This window comes from Dromaius novaehollandiae, chromosome 10, assembly GCF_036370855.1.
Source record: "Dromaius novaehollandiae isolate bDroNov1 chromosome 10, bDroNov1.hap1, whole genome shotgun sequence".
Classification (NCBI taxonomy): Eukaryota; Metazoa; Chordata; class Aves; order Casuariiformes; family Dromaiidae; genus Dromaius; species Dromaius novaehollandiae.
In genome coordinates, this window is record NC_088107.1 from 3,682,656 (window position 1) to 3,697,123 (window position 14,468).

Sequence of the window (14,468 nt, forward strand, 5' to 3'; positions counted from 1 at the left end):
AAGGGCAGGGATTCCACTCTGTACTGCTTACCTGCATATAATATGAACGTTGACTGCTATTTTTAATTTCTGCCAAAGTCTGGATGGATTTTAATACTTGTAAAATACAGGTTTAACAGCACCACTCTGAATCCTTTAGGGAGCTTTTTCTGAGTCAGACAGGAAGAGCAGGTTGGATTGAAGGACGTACTGAAAGACATTGATAAAAGTTGTTTGTCTTGCAGTCACGAAATTTGAGAGCCTGGAGAGAACAACAGCGTCGTCGTGGACAGATGTTGTTTGTGTGCCGCTGTGAACAAAGGTTTGTTTTCCGCTGCCTCGTGCATTCGGGTCACTACCACCGCCAGGCCAGTTATCTCAGCCAGCCCTGCCGAGTGTCCTCTCAAACGGCAACAGCGTGCTGAAAACAAAACAGTAAAATACTACTGATGAAATATGATTTGAAATGACAATTTCCTCAGCTTCAGCTGCAAAAGTCCCTTTTTACACGAACGGGCAGCGCTATCGCACCGCCTAACACAACACACGCAACAAAGTGTTAGAGCCCTACGACCTTTTTTGACAAAAACAGTGACGCTGAAGCTAAGGCACCTCCTCCCCCAGGGGCGCCAAGGCCTCAACAGCAGGCCCAGGAGCTGCTCCCCACCACTTTTTCCCCCCTTTACCTATAAAACCACCAAGCAGCATCGCTCTGGCTTCAGCCACGGTCGCCTTCGGCAGATTGCTCCCCCCAGAGCCCTGAAGGGCTCGTTTGGGGTTGCTACCCCCGTTTCGAGCCTGGTCTTGAATTTAGCCGTTTTAAAATACATTTTGTTTGAACAGGCCCAGCTGACCCAAAGATCCAGATTTTGTATCAGAGGAACAAGCATTGCGTAACGATGGCATCAGGGAGTCAAATAAGATGTACTATGTTAAAATAAAACCCTTAGCTGAAAACAGGCCTTGTCGCTCACCAGTACTTTTACTTAAATCAATAGGATTTCTCACATATATCTAAAATAAAATAAAATCTCCTCCACTGGATGGCACCAACGGTTCCCCCTCGACCCTGTGCCAAGCAGCGCGGTGGCAGGAGCCAGGGTGAAGGGGCTCAGCCGAAGGGCCGTGATGCCCGGCTGGGCTGTCACCGTGCGGGAGCGGAGGGGCGGCCATGGCGGCTCCCCCCCGCGCCCCCACAGGCCGCCTCCCGGCTGCGCGCCCACGTGACCCCCCACGCTGCCTCGGTAGCAATGGCGCCTCGGCCCGCTTGTTCCGCCTCGGCAGCTATGGCGGCCGGACGCCTTCCGCCCCGCCCCCCGCGCTCCTCCCCGCCGTCACGTGACCAGCGCGAACGCAGCACCCGGAAGTAGCGGCGTGCGCCCCCGCTTGGGAGCGCTGGGGGAGGCGGAGCGGGACAGCCAGGCTCCGGCACCCCCCCCCCCCGCCCTCGTCCCGCCGGTACCGGGGGTCCCGCGGAGCCGGTAAGGGCAGAGCAGCGAGCGGCGGATGAAGGTGGGGGCTCGTCGTCCTGGGAGCCAGCCTGTCCTCCCCCCTCAGAGCCCCTGCTCCGGGCTGAGGGGGGGCCCTGCGGATTTGGGGGGGCTTCGAGGGGGAGGTGTTGGGCTGAGGGGGACCCTGAGGAGCTGGGGGGCTCCGGGGGGGGTTGATGGATGAGGAGGTCTGGGGGTCTCCGGGAGGGGTGTTGGGCTGCGGGCCCCCCTGAGGGGCTGGGGGGCTCTGCGGCAGCGTTGAGCTCAGGGGAATCTCGAGGGACCGGGGGGGCCCTGGGTCGGGGGGGCCTCCGGGGTGGCGTTACTCCGGGCTGGGGGAGGCCTGAGGGGCTGGAGACAGCGCTGCCCCGGCCAGGGCTTCGTGGCCCTGCTCCAGGAAGCGGCGGACCCCGAGACTCAGCCCTGCCAGGAGCCCTGGGCCCTGCCCTGGGGATTCACCCCCCCCCGGGGGGGCCCTGGCAGGGCAGGGGCTGCCTCAGCCTGTGCTCCGGGGCACGGTGCCATTGGGGGTGCTGAGTGGGTTTGTGCCCCATTTCCCCCAAAGCGGGGCAGGAGGAGCGGCGCTGGGCGACCCGGTGCTCCGGGGAAGGGGTCGGTAACGGGGGCCCCGGGGTGGGCGCAGTGCAAGGAGCGAGCGGGGAGGAAGGTGCCCACTGCCGCGTCCCGAGTATCCACAACTCCGCGTCCCCCCACTGCCTTCACCCAGCCCTCGCAAAGCGCCCGCAGTGGCTCCCCGGCCTCTCCTGGCATTCGCCCCTCGTTGCAACGAGGCGCCTGGCGCTGCTGATTCAGGTCTCTTGGCCACGGGAACGGGCGCTGCGCAGCGGAGAGCGGCAAGTCCCCGTGCTTCTAATCTGCTCCGGCGTGTTTTTCCTCTCTAGCAGCAGGATCAAAGTCTTTCTAGATCAGTAATGAATGGGAAGCGTTACTAGAGTAGCATGAATAACCCACAGGAGTATTATCCAGTGCTTTCGGTTCCAGTTAACAGGATGTACATCCGTAGGTAATACTTCTTCAGAAGAATTCTTTTTAAGAATATAGAGTTCCTCAGTTTGTTTTTATTGAAAAACGAAGCTCGAGTGGCTTGGTCATGAACAGCATCAGGTTCCTTATTTGTGATTCGAGCTACCTTTGTTGCTTGATTTCCCGGTTCAAGTTAATGGTTTCGCTTTTCTGTAGCTGGAAGAACACATAGTCATTGTTGACACAGATATTTGTGTGTGTGAATTTGTGTCGTGTTTCTGTGTCCGAGAAGATGGTTTCAGTCACAGGACATTGACTTAAGCAAAAAATGTCCATATTTTTCTATAATTTAAGAAAAATAGCTTACCCTTGCTTTAAAGGGGGGCAGTTCTGCTTTCTCTGTTGCACCTCTATAAGAAAGGAGCTGGGGGAAACTGGTCCAGTCCCTTTTGGGGAGCTGTTCGCTTCCACAAAATGATAACAGACGAGCTGGGGTCTTCCAGTAGCAAGCCAAAATTAAGTGCCAGTCCCCAGATTAGCTTGATGGTGCTGAAAGAATGAGACAGCAGAAGAGGAGAGGTGATCGTAGCTGGAACAGGACCCTTGTGGCAACCAGAACTGTTAGCATCGTCTTTCTCTAGCATACCTGTGTTCACGCAGTGCCTCATGTAGTGAGGCCTTGATCGTGATTTGTGTTTCTTGACCTTTCTATAATATAATACTCACAGAGAAAGTGTTAAGACATTCACTGTAATTTATTTCTGCTGTTGTTTTGTCACACCATGGTTTGCTGAAAGGCTTTATGAAAACTAATGCGTGGTTATTGAAAGGAATTAGTAGCTGAACTGCTGTTTTCTTTCTCTAATGACCAGCTCTCCTCCTTACTCCAGTGATGTTTGTTGGGCCTACTCTCTTTTGCAGGCTGGTGGAAAAGGTATTTTTGCCTCTACTATAATTTTATGTGCTGCCAAACTAGCACAATTGGCAGAATAGTTGGCATAAGCACCAGAATTAAGCCATGCAAAATTGAAGTGATGGCCACCAGAATTAAGCCACGCAAAATTGAAGTGATGGCCACGCAGCTGAATTTCCTGCTTCTGAAACACTTGTTAGAAAATGAAAGGTATTTCACCCTGCTGTATGTGAAAAATGTGTATTGTCTCACAATTTAGAAAGTACTCCTTTTTAAAACTCATTTTTCGCATACTTGGGAAACAGTAAATTAAGACTGAAAGTTGGCATTCTAAAGATGAGGAAATCATAAATAACTCTTAATCCAGTTGTAACCAAATAAGCAGATGAAACTTGCACACTGGCAGCTTTTTTTGTGTGGAGAAATGGATTGGAATGACTTACAGAATATGCTGAAGTCTTGTTTTACCAAGAAGTAAGAAACAGGAAACTATTGATTTATAGTTGGCAGCTGCTAAATAACAAGAGCAAAGTTGCTTTGTTTTCTTATGCTCAGTACTGTGTATGAATGTATGAAAATAATCCCCTGAGGCAATTAACTTTGAGGGCAAAGCTATCAAGCATGCAAGCCTCAGAACTATTTGATATTATCTGTTATATAAATGGGAGTTAATAGTCTCTTGCTGCTTTAACGGGGCTTCTAGATTTAATTTTTTTAATTTATTACAAATGAAAAAATATTATGACAAACCTTCATTATGTATACGCGTGTGTATAAGCGAATTGACTTGAACGTGTATTTCAGAGTAAATTAGTAGCATCCCTGTGTGGAACCGATTCTGAAATCAGTTTGTTCTGCATTAACTGATATGCTTCAAAGATGTCTGTTCTGGAGCTGTAACTCCTGACAAGAGTCAGCTTCTGTGTGGATAGATTAAAAACTCCAGGACCCTTCTGTAAAGTCACCCTCAGATTGGCTCCTGTTCCCACCGTCCTTTGGGACTCCTTTGGGTCAGTTATTCTGAGACTGAAAACCGTGTTCTGAATACTTGGGCAGTAGGTTCATGAGATAATGTAAATAAACCTATTGTCCAAATTGCTGAGTGAATCATATCAACATCTATTAGGTACAAATTTGGAGCAGTTTATAAAATTAAAGACAAAGCCAAAATAGCTTTTTAAAGCCACTTGTATCCTGCAATACAATTGTCTTTTTCAGCAACTGTTCCGCAGGAATACTCTGTTACAAAAGCATTGTCATTTCCTAATTGCACTGGTACAGTCAGGCAATCAGGTGACCACCTCTTGGGAGTATAATTAAGTGGCTTGTGATGAAAACTAAGGATAAGCAAACTTGGCATGGATCAGAGGCAGTGTAATCAACTGATAAGAGCAAGTTCAGGCTGTGAGTGCTTTGTGTGTACAGCCCAGCTTGCGTGTGCTGCCCTACTGTAAACCTGCATTCTTGATTTCAAACGTTGTGTCTCTTTGTTTCAGGCTGACCTGAACTGAGTTTTTTCTAAACATCATGGGAGAAATTAAAGTCTCTCCTGACTATAACTGGTTCAGAAGTACAGTTCCTCTTAAAAAGGTACGTACAGCTTGTGTCTGAAACACCTCCTTTCTGATGGCTCTTGCTGTGTGGTGGTGGAAACTAAGCAGTGCAACCCTGGTTAATGCAAAACAGTTGTGGGTGTGCTAGTGACCTGGTTCATCTACCGAACTGTTGTCGCATGGGTCGTATGAGTGCATGAAAGCATGCCTTAACTTTCACATGCTTCTCAGGCATCACTTCTGCACCTGGCGAGTGGTGGGACTTGCAATCAAGAGCCAGGAGCAACAGTGAGTTACGAGCCTGTGAGCATACGTGGAGTCCCACTGCCACCCATGCTTGGGGAAACGCCTAGAAAACAGGACGTGTTGGGGACCACATGCATGGCTTGTCACGGAGCTGGCTGTTTGCCCCTGCACCAGACCGAGGTGGTGAGGCTGATCTGGCTGCAAAACAGCCAGGCCACCAGAGCCACCTCCCCTCTTTCTCCTCGTCAGCTTTGGGCTGAAGCAGAGCGTTGGAAGGCAGCTCCTCGGCAGCCAGGCTGCATGCTGTATTCCTGAAAGTGGAAAGATGCCTCCACCACAGTGGAAAAAGATGAACGGTTTCTTCCTCTGTGTGTCCTTCAGATGGCTGCTGCTTAATCACGTTGTCCAACCACTTTCCCCTCTTGCTTGGATTTCTCCATTTCCTTTCACTGAACCACAGAGGAACGTTTGAGGTGTGCAGCCCTCTGACTTCTGCTCTCTACGTGGCAAAGGGCACAGACTGTTGTACTACTGCAGAGCCTCTGATCGAGGCTGGCTCTCTCACACATACCTTTGTAGATAAGGTTTGCAAAGGCCATGATTACAGAGTAACCTGTGGCAGCAGCCTGGGCTCCTGCCAGCCTGAAGGACTCTCACCTTTCCCCCCCAGCCAACTGCTTCTGCAAGTACAGCTGCTCATGTGACCGTATGAACTGAGTGGAGTCGGTGAACTACCTAGCTTGGGAGTGTATTATAGTTTGTTTTTTGGCTAAGCTGACATTCAGTTGATTCAGTTCCCTGATCTGGATGGCTGTTTTGGCTGCAGGAACACAGGAATGGTGCTGGCAGCAGAAGGGAGAGCAGGGCCGCCTCTTTTGACAGCAAGTTGATTACAGTTGGACCACGCTAAAGGGACCGTGTCCCTGGACCTAAGGAGCAATGCTTAAAGGTGTTTAGCATTGTTTCCAGAGCTTTCTGTGTAGCTTTTCCTAAGAAATCACCTTTAGAGAAGGATTGCAGTGTTCTCTGTTCAAGGTTGCTCATTCATTTCCATCACCTATCTGCCTTTTGTAAATAAGAAAGATCCCTTGTTGTTGACTACGCACGTTCAACCTAGTCTCTGGCTGTTCAACTTTCTTCCATTTCTAGCCATTACCACGCTCTGCTGGACCTATTTTTTGCTGTCCTGTTTTACCTCCAGACAGTGACTTAACTGGGTCGGCAGAGCTGGGAGGCAGCACTGAAGCGGAAAGCTGCGTTACGGGGTGCAGTGCTGCTGGAGGATGTGGTGGAAAGGTGTGCGTGCATTGCTGCTCCGGCGGGGACTGAGACACCGCAGCCACCTGCCAGGGGCCGCAGCCTGGAGCTGCTGCTGCCTCGTCTCGATCTCTGCAATGAGAACGTGCCTGGACTGAAGCTGCTGTTGACAGTGTGTGTGGTGGCCCTCAGACTAGGGGATACCTAGTTGGCTTGAGTGATTCAGTCTGCTCTAGAGGAAGGTGATACCCCAGAGATGAATGTGGGGCGTGAGGAAGGTGGAATAAGCAAACTGGCCTTAGTTTCTGAGAAGAAAAAAACACAATTTAGAGACAAGATTAATCTCTGAAGCAGTCTCTAGGAAGGCACTTGCTTGCAGTATCCCCAAGAAAGCATAGGCAAAGCACATGTGCTGTAGAAGAAGGAGAGACCGACTTTTTAGATCACCGAGTTCATTGCTGCTGCTGATCAGCACACCTTACTGCTGTCAGATCGACCTCTGAGAAGCAGAGCCAGAGTTGCTCATTAGAAAATGCACCAAGATGCTCCTGAAAAGAGCAGAAAAAGCACAGCTCCACCCTCGCACTTCCTGCCCTTCTCAAATAGGGGAAGTACACCACAGAAAATAGTACTTATTTTAAACTAAATCTTTAGCTTTGCCTGTGAGTCTCAGGTTGGGTTTGGGGTCCCTGGAGACGGATGAATGCTTGCTCTAGCATATGATGTTTCAGCTCAGATAAACATTTGACCTGAAGGTCACTCGGTAGTCCCTATTGGAGTAATAATGTTTCCTTCCTCTTCAAATGATTGGTGTTTCTTAAAATGCAGAAGCAATTCTTTACCGAGAGGTAACAAAGGGGCGGTTTTTATAAGCTGTTGGGCAGCGTTGCATTGGGGAACGACTTGCCGTGCGTGGAGTGGGAGGACGGAGAGGAGGGTTCCTCCGCGATCGGGGCCCGGAGCTGGCATTGGGGGCTGCAGGTCGTGTTAGTCCCGCAGGAGCACGCGCTGTGTGTCGGTGCGGGTACCGCAGCTTCCCGACCGTGAAACGAAGGAGGGAGAGCAAGTTAAGGACGAGCTTGGTCAGGACACTGTAGCAGCGTAGTATAATCTCCTCCACAAAATACGTAATTTGCTGTCTAAAATAAATCCTTCCTAAAAGTCATCAGCAGAGGACACCCTGGCCCTGCTAAAGCCAAGGGATGTTCTACCATCTGTTTCAACGAAGTGGAGATTTTGCCCGTTATGTAAACTGTGAATAATCTTGATGATAGAGCAGAATAAGAAAAAGGCCAGTGGCCTATCAAATCAGCAGTTAACTGTGCTGATGTCTGCGTGTACAGCGCGTAGTATTGTTGTGGACCTGCAGTTAAACTGTCCAGTGTGAGGCTAGAAATCAAATAGAGCAATTGTTTAAACCCATTGATTCTTTGTCTGGGCTTGAGGGAAAAAAACATTATCTCTGAGTCTCGGTTCCCTTGACGTGAACTAGCTTTGCTTATGCAATTGCAAGAAGTATGCAAATAAAGGGTTGCTTCACCTCTGGAAAGGTTGCTAAAGATAAACTTTGTTGTAGCCACCAGCAGCTACCATGAGCAGATCAGAGCTGCCAAGCCTAGAGCTCTGGAGCTGTGTACAAAAGGTTTGGGGTTTTTTTTTTTTTCCCTCTTGTACAAGGATTTTTGAATGGTTTCAGTGGTCTGGGAAGCCTCGGTATGCAGTTGTCTTTTCCTTGGTGACTTTACAAAACAGGAGTATCATGTGATTTCTCACATGCTCCCAGAGCCTGAAATACTGCCTCTATTACAAGCAGATTTGTTAAGTGGGCAAATCTGATTCGTGATACGCTGTTCTCCTCCGATTCCCTGAGCAGCTTAACTGCTGTGATGGAAAAGTGAATTGTGCTTGTATATTGCCATTCAGAAAGTTAAAGTCTTGATTTTTTTGGATGAAATGAGCTCCTCCTGTATGATGCAGGCTTCCCCAGAGGTTTGTGCCTCTTGATCTGATGGGAGCTGTGTGCTTTTGCTGCATTGTAGAGGTTTAAATGAGTATCGTAAATATATACAACAGTCTACTGGAAGAACAAGCCCTGTGTTTTTGGGTTTTTTTTTTGTTTGTTTGTTTGTTTTAAAAAAGCGTCAGGCTCCAGCACTGCTAGGAAAGGAGACCTTAACCTAACTCCTATACTTCTAAAGATACTGCTTGTGCTAGGACTTGTAGCTTCTGGCCTGAGATGGGCATTGGGAGAAACTTATCACTAAGGATACCAGCGCATGTGTGAACCATCTTCAGCCAGGCACGTGTCCCCCGGGCTCCAGGCACTCCCGTGACGTTCCCAGATGGTGGAAGCATTTGCTTTCCAGGTCAGCTTTGCGGTGCTGCTTTGGGAATTCTGTGCACGGCATCTGTCTCTGGCGGTCAGATATAACTTTCAAATTAATGATCTGTGGTGTTAGCTGCTTAATTCAGTAGGCTTAGATGTTGGAGGTCTGGATACATGCTTTGTCCAGTACATCCAAGTGTCAAAAATGGCTTTAAAAAGCTGACCACGCAGTCCTGGCCACAGACATTGATTGCAGGCCTTACCAGCCCACGGCTTTTGCACTCGATACCGTGAGCTGGCCTCTCCTGGCCGTGGCAGGATCACTCCTTAGCCAAGCACATTTTTCTGCATATAGAATATTGCTTAAGCCTGATCATTTGGGGCACAGTCTTGCTATTCCTGTGATTTATTTCTGTATGAATTTTCAGATCAAGATGTACCATCTTTCAGACTAATGCCCTCTGAGCTAAAATGCAGAACAAACCATTGCACGCTGCAGTTAAACCACACTTCTCGGAGAGGAAAAGATTTCTTTTTTTCCCTTGGGTGTAGTTTCTGAAGCGTAGTCCATCACTGTAAAGCGAACATAATTCAGTGCTTGCTCCCAGCACTCGCAGCGTACTCCAGCTGCCCACAGAAGGGTGGGACCCCATCGGACACCACCACCTATTGTGTTGATGCTGACTCCAAACAGTGCAGTGTTGGTTACTTAGCTTATGTCGGGGCATGCAAAGCATTTGGTCGGATAGTCGCATGACCGCAGTTCTGCCTCCAGCTGTATCCACACAAGCACTGTCGTTTCAGTTGGCAAACAGGCTTAGAGAAGAAAGCTATTGTGAAAAGGATAAAAGGTGGTCCTGTTCAAAGGAATCTTGAGATTATAATATTGACTCGATGAGAACAATTTTGTAGAAGCAATCCTGGAAGCTGGCTGAAGAAACTCATCTTGGTCCTGTATGTTTACCCTCCCCTCCATGCCTCTCTTCTTGCAGATAATAGTGGACGATGACGACAGTAAAGTCTGGTCACTGTATGATGCAGGACCTAGGAGCATTCGGTGCCCACTCATATTTCTTCCTCCCGTGAGTGGAACTGCAGACGTATTTTTCCAGCAGATTTTGGCCCTGACGGGATGGGGTTACAGAGTTATCACTGTGAGTATTCTCAGTCCGGTGTCAAAGTTCAGTATATTTGTGCTTGCTGCTCTGATCAGAGGTTGGACCGTGGTGATCAACTTCTGTTTTGGCAGGGGAATCCCAGAAAGCTGATGCTAGGTCGTACCCCAGAACATGTAACGTACAAATGCAGCCTGAAATCTGTTGTACGTTCACATCTTTGTTAGCCACGAGGAAAGTGTATGGATTGGTTCAGGGTTTCCCTATTTGCCTAAGGGATGGTGGATAATCTAGTTCTTAGGCTGCACAGCTGCAAATGCTAAGTCACTCCTTTGTAAAATCCCAGCAGCATGTTGTTTTGTGGTTTCTCAGCTTCTGAGCTGAACTTGTATGATGAAAGGGTTGATTTGTACAGCAAGACTTCTGCTAAACAGTATGGCTTTAAGCATATTGCTGTATCCGTTGTAGCAGTTAGCGATTTTTGTACCTGCCAACTTTACGTGCTACAAAATCCCTGGAAATCATTCCAGTCTCTCCCCCTGCCGATGCCCGAATGAAGCAATCCTGCCCTTTCCCCCGCTGGCTTGCTCAGCTGTACTTTCAGTTCTGTGTTTCTGTGCAAGTGGGGGAGGCGTTCATACCCTCTAGCTCTAGCGACCTCGCTTGGGAGCTTGAGCCTCGTGGTGCAGGAGAGGATCCGGAGCGCTATCTGAAGGACTCGATTCAGACTCTAAGCTAAGGCCTATAGTTAGTGTGAATAACCCCTCCTCTTCCTCTTCCTCCTCCCCAGGTCGTGTTAATGTGTGAGTTGTGACTTATCTTTCAAGCAGACAGCCGGCAAGCACTGATCAGAGCACACCTTTTTCTAACTTCATATAATTTTAGTTGCAGTATCCAGTGTATTGGGATCACCTTGAGTTCTGTGATGGATTCAGAAAACTGTTAGATCACCTTCAGCTGGATAAAGTGAGTGCTCGAAGTTGGACAAATGGATATATAGTTCAATAAAAACCTAATGTTTAAAAGAGCCTCGTTTAAGAGCAAGTATATAAAATATGATGGAAAAACATGGCCTAAATATAAACAGATTATGCTGCAATTTTATTTTTAAAACTAGTTTATTTTCTAAGGTAAATACATTGGAAATTGTCGTACTTGGCTAAAATTCATTGCTATTCTAGGCCTATGTTTAAAAAATAAATTATACTGGTTAATTTCAGTTTTTAGTGAGCGCCTGTGGAAGTTGGCCTCTGTAATTCAGGTAGTACAACATGCCAAAATAAAAGTAACTTGAATTAGAATAGCTGTGGAAGACAAATTGAAATATTTGCTTTTTTTCTTAAGCTTGGTAAGTACACAGAAATTTTATTTGAACTCTGTTCCAAAAACGCTGCTTCTTCCAGTATTTATTATATCCTATAAATTACAGAATCTGAATTGAAGAGTTTGATTCTTCTTTAAAAACAGGCTATAAGGACAGGAATAGAACTTGAATGACTTATTTTTGTAATGGATCAGAATGCTTAAGGGACACCTATTTCACAAATGTAATATGATCTGATTTTTCTTAAACTAGGTTCACCTTTTTGGAGCTTCTCTGGGAGGCTTTTTGGCTCAAAAATTTGCTGAATACACACACAAATCTCCCAGAGTTCAATCTCTGATCCTATGTAATGCCTTTAGTGACACTTCTATCTTCAATCAGACATGGACAGCAAACAGGTAAGAGAGACTGAGAAAAGCAATCAGATCCATGGCATTGGGTTTTTTGGTTTTGTTTTGTTTTTCAGTGAAATGCAATGCTGATCTGGTTGAATATGTGTCTAATCTGTTTCCAGGTTCGGTGACTAATGGTGAGGGAAACATGTGGCGAAATACTTGTGCCTTTTATGGCCATACTGCAAGGAAAATAGGGGTTTTCACAATTGGCTCTGTGGAATTTGACAGACTCGACTTGTATTTACCTGTTTCTTGTAGTCTTCTGAGGCCACGTGGTCAGACTTTAGAAACCGTTACCTGATTTCTAGCAAAACAAAGTTTAGAGTGAGAAATGTAACTGTTCACTGTGTTCAAAATACACTCACACAATATAACATTAACAGCTTTCCAGAGTGTTTCAGGAACCTGGCTGCAAGGTTTGCTCTCCATCTCTGTGTTCCTGAAGCTTCTTCAGGACTTTATTTGAAATTAAAGCACAAAGTCTGTGCGAGGAAAGGGAGTACTTACAAAAAAGCATCTTAACCCTGGGGTCCTGCGTGCTTGAAGATTGTTTCATCTTGTTTCTATTCTAGCTTTTGGCTGATGCCTGCTTTTATGCTGAAAAAAATTGTCCTTGGGAATTTTGCCTCTGGTCCGCTGGATCCTGAAATGGCCGATGGGATTGATTTCATGGTGGACCGGGTAGGTGGCTGTGTACTCTGCTGGCTGTGATGTCAGTCTCTTTGGAAGAGTTACTTAGCAGCAGGCAGTGGAGCTTATAGATATTTCTGCTGTTTTCTTCATTTACTTACCCAGAAGTTGAACACTAAGGAATGGATCCTTAGCTGGCGTTGATTGTCACAACTCTAGCAATTTAATTGATGTTGCGACTAAGACACAGCAGTGACTGTGGTTAAGTAGCTAAGAAATTATCAGATGGAAGAGGAAGAGTGCTGGGATGGTACATCTGTAGGCTATACTCTGGAAGCAGAAGCCACTACCATTTTTTAAGTATTTGTCTTATGCAGAGAGATATTAAGTAGGAACTATAATCTTGATCTGAAATGCAGTCATGTTTCCCTTTAAAACTAAGGAGTTCACTTGTCTTTGGCTGTATTGTTAATATTACATTAACTTCCTGCAGTGAAATATATTATTAATCAGTATTCCTCTCTACTGAAAGCTGGAGAGCCTGGGCCAGAGTGAGCTAGCTTCAAGACTTACCCTCAACTGCCAGAATTCCTATGTAGAACCTCACAAAATTCGAGACATTCCTGTAACTATTATGGATGTAAGTTGATTTTGACATATTCCTTTTAACACTGCTTAACAGGTGTGGCCCAGATATTCTGTTAGAAACTTAAAAAAATATTTGCAGCATCTTAATTTCATCTTTAGATATGCCTTCTAATGACTGGGCAACACTGACTTTTTTGTTTTAAATTATCAACTGGATGTTCTGTGCAGTAACACAGCCAAGTTCAGGAAACTTATACAATGACGTATCACAGTGTTAGCTTTCTAGCTGCTGTCGTCTAACCTGTTTGCTTGATTTCTGTTTCATCAAAACCATTCCACAGAGAAGCCAAGAGTCATTTCTAGAAGCAGCATATATCCAGTCTGATTTGATAAGCCAAATCTGCCTATAGTCGGAATTAACTGTTCGGGCTTGTTATGTAGGTGTTTGACCAGAGTGCACTTTCGACTGAAGCAAAAGAAGAAATGTATAAGCTTTATCCTAACGCCAGAAGAGCTCATCTCAAAACAGGAGGCAACTTCCCATATCTCTGCAGGAGCGCCGAAGTCAACCTGTATATTCAAGTGAGTCTCCCCATTCAGAACTAATCTACCAACACGTATAGTTGAAACAGCAGTAGGAAACTCCCTCTTCTGTGCCCACCCTTATTTCTTAAACTGCCTGACCTCCATTTGCTCTGGTCCTCAGGTAACTGGTACAGAGCAGCAGGCTGAGAGCAGCCACTTTCATTAAGAGTTGGCTTTGGGGGCTTTTGTCTGTTTCCTGTGTCTTTTCCCTGAACTCTTGTGCTCCACAGCAATGAATTTCATCCTCATAATGATCATTCATAAGTGATATTTCTGTTACTGAAATGTTACACATCTACACCAGTTTCAGCGTTATTTTCCATGTCCAACAGATCCATTTACTGCAGTTCCACGGTACCCGGTATGCAGCCATTGATCCCTCTATGGTTAGTGCAGAAGAACTGGAAGTCCAAAAGATCAGTCTTCATACTAGCAGTGAGCAAGAAGAGCAGTAGATCTGACTGTCAGTGAAAATGATGAATCAGTTTGGTCTTCCTGTGCACAATCAGTTGTTCCCACTCTGCCTTTTTCCTTATGTTAGCCGATTATCACTGTGTGATTCCAACAGGATCAATAGTCAGTGAACTACCCAAGGATGATAAACCCACAACAGTGTAATGAAATATCTTTGTTTAGTCTTTGGAGTCAAGGAAGTATCTTTGAAGACTACACTTTTAAAAACAAAGACATTTTTGCTACCAAAGTTTTCACCTTCATGTTCTTAAACAGAGCAGTATTTCTTTTTATATTTTCATTCAGCTGTATATATTGCCACATGCAGGTTATGTACTTATAAGCTGACATTTTTGTTGAATAGTGGTTGAAAAAATGTTTAAGTGCCAATGTTGCCATGACTTATTTGCTTCATATGTTGTGTTGAAATTACTTTCTATTTGAAATACAGCATTTGAATTTTTAACTTTCTTGCTAGCTGTTGAAAAGGTTTTCAATAAAACTTCAATTTCAGCAAGTGCCTCTTGTTTTCACTACAAAAGAACAGTAGTGCGGATTACTACAGTTGTGGTTTACCTCTCCAGCCATCTTTAGAAGAAAGCCAGAAAGTCAGTACCTTTGTCTCAGATT

General features: G+C 46.1%; 1 protein-coding gene and 1 long non-coding RNA gene across 11 annotated transcripts; one reads left to right on the forward strand and one right to left on the reverse strand.

The window, feature by feature from the left end:
- Positions 1 to 59: 59 nt before the first annotated feature.
- On the reverse strand, positions 60 to 829 carry LOC112996299 (uncharacterized). The gene is made up of 2 exons (XR_003262396.2): positions 666 to 829; positions 60 to 400 (listed from the first exon to the last, which is right to left on the reverse strand). It is a non-coding gene; the product is annotated as an uncharacterized LOC112996299 (long non-coding RNA).
- Positions 830 to 1,328: 499 nt separating this feature from the next.
- SPG21 (SPG21 abhydrolase domain containing, maspardin) lies at positions 1,329 to 14,351 on the forward strand. Of its 10 annotated transcripts, XM_026121708.2 has the most exons (11): positions 1,354 to 1,491; positions 2,372 to 2,493; positions 3,326 to 3,387; positions 4,863 to 4,956; positions 9,741 to 9,902; positions 10,749 to 10,829; positions 11,440 to 11,585; positions 12,155 to 12,263; positions 12,745 to 12,852; positions 13,242 to 13,382; positions 13,718 to 14,351. In XM_026121708.2, exons 4-11 carry the CDS (start codon positions 4,894 to 4,896, stop codon positions 13,838 to 13,840), a joined length of 933 nt encoding a protein of 310 aa, XP_025977493.1. In that variant the 5' UTR covers positions 1,354 to 1,491; positions 2,372 to 2,493; positions 3,326 to 3,387; positions 4,863 to 4,893; the 3' UTR covers positions 13,841 to 14,351. The 10 variants fall into 10 exon arrangements, with proteins under 10 accessions (XP_025977494.1, XP_064373951.1, XP_064373953.1 ...); XM_064517881.1 differs by lacking the exon at positions 3,326 to 3,387 and having other exon boundaries at positions 1,333 to 1,460; XM_026121707.2 differs by lacking the exon at positions 3,326 to 3,387.
- Positions 14,352 to 14,468: the final 117 nt, after the last annotated feature.